The sequence below is a fragment of the Coregonus clupeaformis genome, chromosome 23, assembly GCF_020615455.1.
Source record: "Coregonus clupeaformis isolate EN_2021a chromosome 23, ASM2061545v1, whole genome shotgun sequence".
NCBI classification, from domain to species: Eukaryota; Metazoa; Chordata; class Actinopteri; order Salmoniformes; family Salmonidae; genus Coregonus; species Coregonus clupeaformis.
In genome coordinates, this window is record NC_059214.1 from 47,129,145 (window position 1) to 47,141,524 (window position 12,380).

At 40.0% G+C, this 12,380-nt stretch overlaps 1 protein-coding gene across 4 annotated transcripts in view; it reads right to left on the reverse strand.

Moving 5' to 3' along the window:
• Positions 1 to 12,380, reverse strand: part of LOC121536461 (E3 ubiquitin-protein ligase Midline-1) — a 61,362-nt gene that overhangs the window by 9,495 nt on the left and 39,487 nt on the right. For all 4 annotated transcript variants that reach the window (XM_041843749.2, XM_041843748.2, XM_041843750.2 and 1 more), the window contains 2 exons: positions 6,112 to 6,207; positions 3,032 to 3,139 (listed from right to left, as the gene is read on the reverse strand). In XM_041843749.2, coding sequence (XP_041699683.1) covers positions 3,032 to 3,139; positions 6,112 to 6,207 — 204 coding nt within the window. The remainder of the gene's footprint in view (positions 1 to 3,031; positions 3,140 to 6,111; positions 6,208 to 12,380) is intronic.

A 12,380-nucleotide genomic window follows, 5' to 3' on the forward strand; every position in this document is an offset into this window, starting at 1 on the left:
CACTATACAGTATGCAGTAGGTCTACAGTACAGGTTACACTATACAGTATGCAGTAGGACTACAGTACAGGTTACACCATACAGTATGCAGTAGGTCTACAGTACAGGTTACACCATACAGTATGCAGTAGGTCTACAGTACAGGTTACACCATACAGTATGCAGAAGGTCTACAGTACAGGTTACACCATACAGTATGCAGTAGGTCTACAGTACAGGTTACACTATACAGTATGCAGTAGAACTACAGTACAGGTTACACTATACAGTATGCTGTAGGTCTACAGTACAGGTTACACTATACAGTATGCAGTAGAACTACAGTACAGGTTACACCATACAGTATGCAGTAGGACTACAGTACAGGTTACACTATACAGTATGCAGTAGGTCTACAGTACAGGTTACACCATACAGTATGTAGTAGATCTACAGTACAGGTTACACCATACAGTATGCAGTAGGACTACAGTACAGGTTACACCATACAGTATGCAGTAGGTCTACAGTACAGGTTACACCATACAGTATGCAGTAGGTCTACAGTACAGGTTACACCATACAGTATGCAGTAGCACTACAGTACAGGTTACACTATACAGTATGCAGTAGGTCTACAGTACAGGTTACACCATACAGTATGCAGTAGAACTACAGTACAGGTTACACTATACAGTATGCAGTAGGTCTACAGTACAGGTTACACTATACAGTATGCAGTAGAACTACAGTACAGGTTACACCATACAGTATGCAGTAGGTCTACAGTACAGGTTACACCATACAGTATGCAGTAGGTCTACAGTACAGGTTACACTATACAGTAGGTCTACAGTACAGGTTACACCATACAGTATGCAGTAGAACTACAGTACAGGTTACACTATACAGTATGCTGTAGGTCTACAGTACAGGTTACACCATACAGTAGGTCTACAGTACAGGTTACACCATACAGTATGCAGTAGAACTACAGTACAGGTTACACTATACAGTATGCTGTAGGTCTACAGTACAGGTTACACCATACAGTATGCTGTAGGACTACAGTACAGGTTACACTATACAGTATGCAGTAGGTCTACAGTACAGGTTACACTATACAGTATGCAGTAGGTCTACAGTACAGGTTACACCATACAGTATGCAGTAGAACTACAGTACAGGTTACACTATACAGTATGCAGTAGGTCTACAGTACAGGTTACACTATACAGTATGCAGTAGAACTACAGTACAGGTTACACCATACAGTATGCAGTAGGTCTACAGTACAGGTTACACCATACAGTATGCAGTAGAACTACAGTACAGGTTACACTATACAGTATGCTGTAGGTCTACAGTACAGGTTACACCATACAGTAGGTCTACAGTACAGGTTACACCATACAGTATGCAGTAGAACTACAGTACAGGTTACACTATACAGTATGCTGTAGGTCTACAGTACAGGTTACACCATACAGTATGCTGTAGGTCTACAGTACAGGTTACACTATACAGTATGCAGTAGGACTACAGTACAGGTTACACTATACAGTAGGTCTACAGTACAGGTTACACTATACAGTATGCAGTAGAACTACAGTACAGGTTACACCATACAGTATGCAGTAGGTCTACAGTACAGGTTACACCATACAGTAGAACTACAGTACAGGTTACACTATACAGTATGCAGTAGCACTACAGTACAGGTTACACCATACAGTATGCAGTAGATCTACAGTACAGGTTACACTATACAGTATGCAGTAGGACTACAGTACAGGTTACACCATACAGTATGCAGTAGGTCTACAGTACAGGTTACACTATACAGTATGCAGTAGAACTACAGTACAGGTTACACTATACAGTATGCAGTAGAACTACAGTACAGGTTACACCATACAGTATGCAGTAGGACTACAGTACAGGTTACACCATACAGTATGCAGTAGGTCTACAGTACAGGTTACACCATACAGTATGCAGTAGAACTACAGTACAGGTTACTCTATACAGTATGCTGTAGGTCTACAGTACAGGTTACACCATACAGTATGCTGTAGGTCTACAGTACAGGTTACACTATACAGTATGCAGTAGGACTACAGTACAGGTTACACTATACAGTATGCAGTAGGTCTACAGTACAGGTTACACTATACAGTATGCAGTAGAACTACAGTACAGGTTACACCATACAGTATGCAGTAGGTCTACAGTACAGGTTACACCATACAGTAGACCTACAGTACAGGTTACACTATACAGTATGCAGTAGGACTACAGTACAGGTTACACCATACAGTATGCAGTAGGTCTACAGTACAGGTTACACTATACAGTATGCTGTAGGTCTACAGTACAGGTTACACCATACAGTATGCAGTAGAACTACAGTACAGGTTACACTATACAGTATGCAGTAGGTCTACAGTACAGGTTACACCATACAGTATGCTGTAGGTCTACAGTACAGGTTACACCATACAGTAGGTAGTAGATCTACAGTACAGGTTACACCATACAGTATGCAGTAGGACTACAGTACAGGTTACACCATACAGTATGCAGTAGGTCTGCAGTACAGGTTACACTATACAGTATGCAGTAGAACTACAGTACAGGTTACACCATTCAGTATGCAGTAGGTCTACAGTACAGGTTACACTATACAGTATGCAGTAGAACTACAGTACAGGTTACACCATTCAGTATGCAGTAGGTCTACAGTACAGGTTACACTATACAGTATGCAGTAGGTCTACAGTACAGGTTACACTATACAGTATGCAGTAGGACTACAGTACAGGTTACACCATTCAGTATGCAGTAGGTCTACAGTACAGGTTACACCATACAGTATGCTGTAGGTCTACAGTACAGGTTACACCATACAGTATGCAGTAGGTCTACAGTACAGGTTACACTATACAGTATGCAGTAGGTCTACAGTACAGGTTACACTATACAGTATGCAGTAGGACTACAGTGAAGAAGGGGGGGGGAGAGAAGGGGGCAGTAAGAAGTACACTATTACCTTGCCCTCGTTTATCTTGGTGGCTATGATCTGTCTTCTCTTCTGTATGATGTCCATCAGGAGGTCACACTCTTCAAGGAGCTTGTTCTCTTGTCTTGATGCATTACCCTTGGAAACAGATGAGGACAGGGACATGAATGTAGTACTTGATGTTTTCTCATTGCATTGGCGTTGACTTGAGACAGGATAAAACATAGCATTTACAGACATTTGTATTGTTGTAGCCCTTTCCTGCAGTCAAATTACCAAAGCGCCCTCTAGTGGCCTCATGGGTGGAATGTTATATATATATTTCATAATTCCATAATTAATAACCTTTGTTATATTTCAGTCTTCTGTGATGTACACTACCGGTCAAAAGTTTTAGAACACCTACTCATTCAAGGGTTTTTCTTTATTTGTACTATTTACTACATTGTAGAATAATAGTGAAGATATCACAACTATGAAATAACACATATGGAATCATGTAGTAACCAAAAAAGTGTTAAACAAATAAAAATACATTTTATATTTGAGATTCTTCAAATAGCCACCCTTTGCCTTGATGACAGCTTTGCACACTCTTGGCATTCTCTCAACCAGCTTCATGAGGTAGTCATCTGGAATGCATTTCAATTAACAGGTGTGCCTTCTCAAAAGTTAATTTGTGGAATTTCTTTCCTTCTTAATGCGTTTGAGCCAATCGGTTGTATTGTGACAAGTGAAACAACAGTCCATCATTACTTTAAGACATGAAAGTCAGTCAATACGGAACATTTCAAGAACATTGAAAGTTTCTTCAAGGGCAGTCGCAAAAACCATCAAGCGCTATGATGAAACTGGCTCTCATGAGGACCGCCACAGGAATGGAAGACCCAGAGTTACCTCTGCTGCAGAGGATAAGTTCATTAGAATTACCAGCCTCAGAAATTGCAGCCCAAATAAATGCTTCACAGTTCAAGTAACAGACACATCTCAACATCAACTGTTCAGAGGAGACTGTGTGAATCAGGCCTTCATGGTCGAATTGCTGCAAAGAAACCAGTACTAAAGGACACCAATAAGAAGAAGAGACTTGCTTGGGCCAAGAAACACGAGCAATGGACATTAGACCGGTGGAAATTTGTCCTTTGGTCTGGAGTCCAAATTTGAGATTTTTGGTTCCAACCGCTGTGTCTTTGTGAGACGCGGTGTGGGTGAACGGATGATTTCCGCATGTGTATTTCCCACCATAAAGCATGTAGGAGGAGGTGTTATGGTATGGGGGTGCTTTGCTGGTGACACTGTCTATGATGTATTTAGAATTCAAGGCACACTTAACCAGCATGGCTACCACAACATTCTGCAACGATATGCCATCCCATCTGGTCTGGGCTTAGTGGGACTATCATTTGTTTTTCAACAGGACAATGCCCCAACACACCTCCAGGCTGTGTAAGGGCTATTTTACCAATAAGGAGAATGATGGAGTGCTGCATCAGATGACCTGGCCTCCACAATCCCCCGACCTCAACCAAATTGAGATGGTTTGGGATGAGTCGGACCACAGAGTGAAGGAAAAGCAGCCAACAAGTACTCAGCATATGTGGGAACTCCTTCAAGACTGTTGGAAAAGCATTCCAGGTGAAGCTGGTTGAGCGAATGCCAAGAGTGTGCAAAGCTGTCATCAAGGCAAAGGGTGGCTATTTGAAGAATCTCAAATATAAAATATATTTAGATTTGTTTAACACTTTTTGGTTACTACATGATTCCATATGTGTTCTTTCATAGTTTTCATATCTTCACTATTATTCTACAATGTAGAAAATAGTACAAATAAAGAAAAACCCTTGAATGAGTAGGTGTTCTAAAACTTTTGACCGGAAGTGTATATAAAGTGTAATATTGGGATGCAAACTAAAAATTGCATACATTTCAACTCTATATCTGACATGTGTCTTCTTCTTTTTTTTTAAAGCCCATAACCATGTGTGTGAGGTGTATACGTTTGTTTCTAAATAGATTTGTTTAAGACTACCAAGAAACACTCTGTGTGACCCTGATTTGGCCCACTGCAGTAAAATGAATTAGGATAATGTTCATAGACTGTAACAAAGCCCCTCTGGCTCATATATAACAGTGCACCTGAGGCAGGAGGCTATCTAGTTAGATCTACACAGCCACGGAGATCCTATTAAATTACATTTCTAACACAGGGTAGCACCGTGCCGCAGGTGAGAGTCAGCTGAGCATAGTCATTGCAGTAGTTGTTTTGCTTTCCTACATACAGCCAGAGCTGCTGCTGGCCCACTCTCTCCTTCATCTCTCTGAGGGCACGTTGTGTTATCTGTGCCATTTATTCCTCAATTGGTTCACGCGCATATGTTTTGCTACGGCCTATTCATGCCTATTCCCCAAACAACCCCCTACCATGCACAAACACACACGTACGTACACGGTCAAATTGGCAATATGGCACTGTTTATGTGAGGCTAGCCTTCATCCTACTTTGTATAGATAGGTTTACTGGCATAACCACTTGACTGTATATGTAACCGGTGTGAAATGGCTAGCTAGTTAGCGGTGCGCGCTTGTAGCGTTTCAATCGGCGACGTCACTCGCTCTGAGACCTTGAAGTAGTTGTTTGCCTTGCTCTGCAAGGGCCGCGGCTTTTGTGGAGCGACGGGTAACCGTACTTCGAGGGTGACTGTTGTCGATGTGTGCAGAGGGTCCCTGGTTCAAGCCCAGGTAGGGGCGAGGAGAGGGACTGACACAAAAGTGTTACATATACCCAGTTAACATATTCATCTCAGTAACTGTATCCGTGAGATATGTCACTGTTCAATGAATTTCAAAGCATTGCATGTCACAGAATCTGGTGAGCTTGAATGCTAAATTATAACATTTTTAAACCAATTATTTTTTTAACCTTTTTTTTTTTTTTTACCAATACATTTTTCTAATCGGTAAAATGTGTCTTACCTGACACCTAATGTGTTAAATGTACAATACAAGGAAGAAATCAAGAAAGCTTAACCTATCAAACAATAGAAATGCCACAGAAATTGAGAGCTGTATCATATAGCCTAATATGGAAACAGATAAACATGCTTACTTACCTCCACATGTTGGCAGGTCTGGATCAACTTGCCCATCAGAGTTTCCAACTCATTGTTCCTCTTAATCAGATTGCTGAGGTTAGAGTCCAAGGCTTGCTGTGGAAACAAGAATAGAATAAATATGAACAACAGAGAGAGAGTCTGTAGCTGAAAATATTCCTCTAGCAAACTGTAAACAGTTAACTAAATGTGGAAAGAAGGGGGGGGGGGATCACAACCATGGCTGTCCACTGGAAGAGGACGATAAGCTAACGGACAGTCCCTTCATAGGGTCTGGTTGTGTCCCATTTGGTGAGTGATCAGTCAGTCAGTCAGTCAGTCACCTCTGAGCTAGCCCCAGTTCCAGAACTCTCATCATCCAGCCTGCTCACTGAGCTGCCAAAGCTGAGAGGGACAAGCAGAGCATCTGCCAGAGATTTGTCCTAGGGCTCAATACTTTTTTGGTATTTTATTACAGATCCCCATTTGTGGCTGCCAAGGCAGCAGCTACTCTTCCTGGGGTCCAAAACAAGATTAAGGCAATTACATACAAAAAAAAGAGAGGCATTATTACACCACTACATATCTACAATACAACACATTATTACACCACTACTCTACCACTACATATCTACAATACAACACATTATTACACCACTACTCTACCACTACATATCTACAATACAACACATTATTACACCACTACTCTACCACTACATATCTACAGTACAACACATTATTACACCACTACATATCTACAATACAACACATTAATACACCACTACTCTACCACTACATATCTACAATACACTACATATCTACAATACAACACATTATTACACCACTACTCTACCACTACATATCTACAATACAACACATTATTACACCACTACATATCTACAATACAACACATTATTACACCACTACATATCTACAATACAACACATTATTACACACTACTCTACCACTACATATCTACAATACAACACATTATTACACACTACTCTACCACTACATATCTACAATACAACACATTATTACACACTACTCTACCACTACATATCTACAATACAACACATTATTACACCACTACTCTACCACTACATATCTACAATACAACACATTATTACACCACTACTCTACCACTACATATCTACAATACAACACATTATTACACCACTACATATCTACAATACAACACATTATTACACACTACTCTACCAAAACATATGTCTTACTGAGCTATTTACTTTATGCTCGTGTTCTTATCTTTTATTATTTCTTATTGCTGTTGCATTGTCGAAAAGGAACCTGCCAGTAAGCGTTTCGTTGGACGGTGTATACCATGTGTATCCTGTACATACGACTAATACAACTTTAAACCTGAAACTGTGTAGATTGTATTTTCAACCAGAAACTATCAGGAAATAACACATAAGATGTTTCACACTTTTACAGCAAGTTTCATCAGCTATTTGTACAACACTTGGACTTAAATAAATAAATAAAAAATGCAAAAATTAATTGCGAGATTGCGAGCAACCTGCAGTGCCCCCACGGACCAGTGTCCACAGGTTAGAAACCACTGGTCTATAGTTAGGTGAATATTTGGGAAGTTCTGTTTGGCTGTTATGCATCCAGAAGGTTCTTTATTTTACATTGACATTTTAGTTATTTAGCAGACGCTCTTATCCATAGTGACTTACATTCATCTTAAGATAGCTATGTGAGACTTAAGTGATAATGCCTGAGAAGCCAGTGTTTGGAGGATATATTGGCACGGGGTGGCAAACCGTGCCAATATATCCTCCAAACACCGGCTTCGAGGGCATTATCACTTTTATACAACGGGTTACCAACATATTCAAATAATGATTGACATATTTTCATTAAAAAATGTATTTTAATGAATTTATTCATACTATTTCATCCTTCCACAAGATATAGTCCCGACACAAATCTAGGGTTACTACCCAAGCCGGCTGGTCGTTTGATCTATCGGTTCGGTTGCCAGAGACGCGACCCAGTCGTTCAGTCTTTTTGTTCTGTATCTATGGACCCTGTCGTTCGTTCTAAATTCATTCTGGCTGGCAACGTTCTTATCCCTTGCTTGCTAGCTAGCCAACTATGGCTAACTTACAGTCACGTCAAACAGTGCAGGCAGAATAACAACAGTAGCTGCATTTGCGTTTGTTTAAGCTGTGTTCTAGTAACATTTATTTGGACACATCCATAACAATGAGCTAATGAGGCGCGATTTCACCTGGCATAGAAAACGTGCTCTCTCGCCAGGACACTGTTGTTCAGAGGAGCTAGCCAACAACACAGCTAACACAATCACTTCAAACTGAAGCTGGAAAGACTGCAAACAAGCTGCACTTCATTTCGTTTTAACTTTTTTCAATGTACATTTCTTTGTATATATCCATAAAAATTATGCCAGGTGATTAATGATTTCGACTGGCTGAGAAACGCTGCCTGCCTGTCTGTCTCGTCCCAACTCCCGACACGTTCATTACTATGGGACAGCTGGAGATTGAATTTGAATATTGAAACAATTTTACAAAAGTTTGAGAAAACAGACAGCAAGGTTTATACAAATCTCCGCTGTTGAAAACTAAATGTTAGTCTAAAATAAATGTGAGATAATGTCTAGATGCGTTTTATAGTGGAGATCAAGTTTATAAATTGCCTGGCTGGGCTGATGAGACAGTGGATTGCGCAGTCAGATGGAACAGATTAAATAGGCATTTTAACGTCATATATTTAGCCGGTGGTAACTAGTGGAATAGACACCGGCTGTAATGTTGTTTTAACCAATCAGCATTCAGGATTAGACCCACCCGTTGTATAAAACCACATATCACAGTCATAGCAAGTACATTTTATGTTGTATGATTGTCTGGCATTACGATTTAGATTACAATGTATTACTTTTCTCTGTTTGAACTATTCTCCAAGGATTACTTTGTCTTTCCACAGGGGTTATGCAGTGAGGCATAAGGAGGATACGAGGTCATTGGTTTGATGTCAGAGGGTTATTCGTTAATGGTTATATAATCCTGGATGGATTTAATACTGGGATTATGCTCCAGCAGAATTGTTCCATGTCTATAGATAGCATCATGGGCTTACCTCACTGAATAAACACAGCCAGATAATACCAAAATGGACTGTTTATACCAGAACACTTTGCCCATCAAAACAAGGAATTTATATCAACTGCTTGTTGAAATCCTTAGGCCTATATGTCACTGGTTGAAGTAATTGTCCACCATGTTTTTTTCTTTCTTGGTTTCATCATATTAAGTACAAAGCCCTTCGTATTGCAACGCCATAAAGTAATTCTGATACATACAGTACTGTATGATAAAAAAAATGGAAGAATTTTGTAAACAGAGAGCCTAGAACTTTAAAGAACTGAAGGTGTCTTTTGAAGTCACTGTTTAACTAACGGTGGGAAGCTCTCTCAGGTCGGCTTTTTCACATTTCCATTTCATAAGGCTCAGTGCGTCAGCCATCAGTGTGCACAGAAATAGCAGTGTTTTTTTATTTTTTTTATTAAACTGCTCTCACCGAAATGATTTATTTATATCCAAGCAGAGGTGATGTAAGCCATTCTAATAGCTGTGCTGCCTGTTGTGGATGGATGGAAGGTGCAGGGGAGAGACCCAGAGAGCCCTGGCTGGAGAACAATTGATGCAGCCTCACAGAAACAGCCCACCCCACAACTCCATGATGAATGCTGCAATGCAGTTCATTAAGCATAAAATGGACTCATTATGATAATTTAATCTACTGAAAAATACAACGATTATATATAGCAGTGTGTCTATTAGTATGTTTGCATGTCTAGTTGTAATAACGCACTTGAAATAATTGCCTTGGTGAAGAAAACGTAATGTGAAAACAAAAGGAGCCATAGAGGGAATAGTGATGAAGGATATGCCTCTTGGTTGGTTAATACTGTTGCCAGGCCAAAATAACATTGCTTTTATGTAAATAGGGTATCTCCCCATCTCTCCTGTCTATCTTCCATAAACGTTTGACAGTTAGGGTGGCATGCCAGTTGGCTTTTCAATTCCCAATAGGAGATAAAGCAATCCACTTCCTCTCAGAGATGATTTATCCTGTGCCATTCATCTGAAAGTGTTTGGATCCCTGAAGAACCTCCCAGTCCAACACTGAGAGACAGACAGCAGGCCCAGACTATATAACCTGCTCTGCCAACTCCATTTCTCTCTTACTCCTTTCAGATGGATTCAGCTTCCTTCAGCCTTTTGAGGGTTGATGCACTGTAGTCGTGGTCACTGGCAAGTCATCTAAATGGTGAATTTCATTGTTTTGCATGTGAACGCAAGGTGTGACACTCTTTCCAAGAAATGCTCTCGTTTGTCATATAGTTACAGAGTTTTACAATGTTTCTTATATCTGGAAATAGTGGACTGCTGATATCATACATCAGGCTATCGTCTGCCTTTTTACAAATCGGCACAATCAGAATTAACACTGTCCTGAGATCAGGTGGTGAAATTACAGAAAAGTTGGCAGAATAGTTTTGAAACACCGACAGTGATCTGACCGGTCAGGTTTTTGTCAGGAGGGAAGAGAGCCAAAATCAAAGGTGTGGGTCCAAAAGCATTCCTCATCCTGAGGAAGTGGCTATTCCTTCCTCTCATCAGGCCTGGATTGATTTAGGAAAATAGAAATCCATCGCAGGGAACTGTCTAAACATGAAGAGCATTTCAATGTTAGATGAAAGTGAGGAAACAATGTAGAACCATAACACACAATGATCCTTCTAACTCTAGAACCAATACTGATCCTTCTAACTCTAGAACCAATACTGATCCTTCTAATTCTAGAACCAATACTGATCCTTCCAATTTGTAAGTCGCTCTGGATAAGAGCGTCTGCTAAATGATGGAAATGTAAATGGAAATGTAGAACCAATAATGATCCTTCTAACTCTAGAACCAATAATGATCCTTCTAACTCTAGAACCAATACTGATCCTTCTAACTCTAGAACCAATAATGATCCTTCTAACTCTAGAACCAATACTGATCCTTCTAACTCTAGAACCAATAATGATCCTTCTAACTCTAGAACCAATACTGATCCTTCTAACTCTAGAACCAATACTGATCCTTCCAATTTTTAAGTCGCTCTGGATAAGAGCATCTGCTAAATGATGTAAATGTAAATGTAGAACCAATAATGATCCTTCTAACTCTAGAACCAATAATGATCCTTCTAACTCTAGAACCAATAATGATCCTTCTAACTCTAGAACCGATAATGATCCTTCTAACTCTAGAACCGATAAAAGGGGAAATGTATTTTTACCCCCTCCCCTCTCTTTCTCACTTTTCTTTTGCCTAACATAAGAGATTTCAGACATGTACAGGTGTCTAAATACTTCTGTTACGTCTATGATTTGTGTTCCCCCTACATTAGACAGAGAGTACTACATTGCATGTGCCCTCTGGGATGTGACTTAGCAGTGGGGAACATTGACATACTGTAGTATAGCTTGGAGCATGCTAAGTGCAATTAATTTTGCAACGCTGCTTTTTTGCATTGAGGCGTATGGCTACATCTCCATGTCAAAAAAGATATCTTTGTCTTTTCATAAAGTCTCTGTTAACATTATTTATTTAGATGGGGTTATTTTGTACTTTGGCTGTTGTATATTTTATACGTTTAACTTCAAAAGGCGAAGCGGGTTGACTAATCATTTTTGTAAAAGATGAAGCCTCTTAAAATCAAGACAACAGCCCCATGTGAAAGACGTGGAGGGAGAACAAAGGAAAATGCTGCACAACAAAAATGAATCCTTGTAGACTACAACAAACAATCCCAAACCCGGTCATTCTCGTGCTATAGACTGACTCAGGGACACAGTATGACAATACCTTGGTACAGAGGTCAGGGGGAATACAAACAGACTAAAAGTAATCTCACTCAAGACAAGGGTATTAACATGTGGATAAAGAGTAATGAGCACCAGTTCTGGGTTTGTTAGTTGGTTCTGACATTACAACTGTCATGCTCAGAATAGCTTCATCCATTTTGGAGAATGGAGTTGACAACTGTCACGAACATTCTAATCACATATAATGTAGGATTTGTGCTGAAAATAGTGACCACCTAGTAGGTAGAGTATCTTACATCTGGCAAGAAATATCAGACAAGCAGAGGTCAAGTTTGACCACAACTACTGAGTAACATTAGTAAAATACAGAGCAACAGGAAGGAGGGGCTTGTCATTTTCCTTCACGATCTCC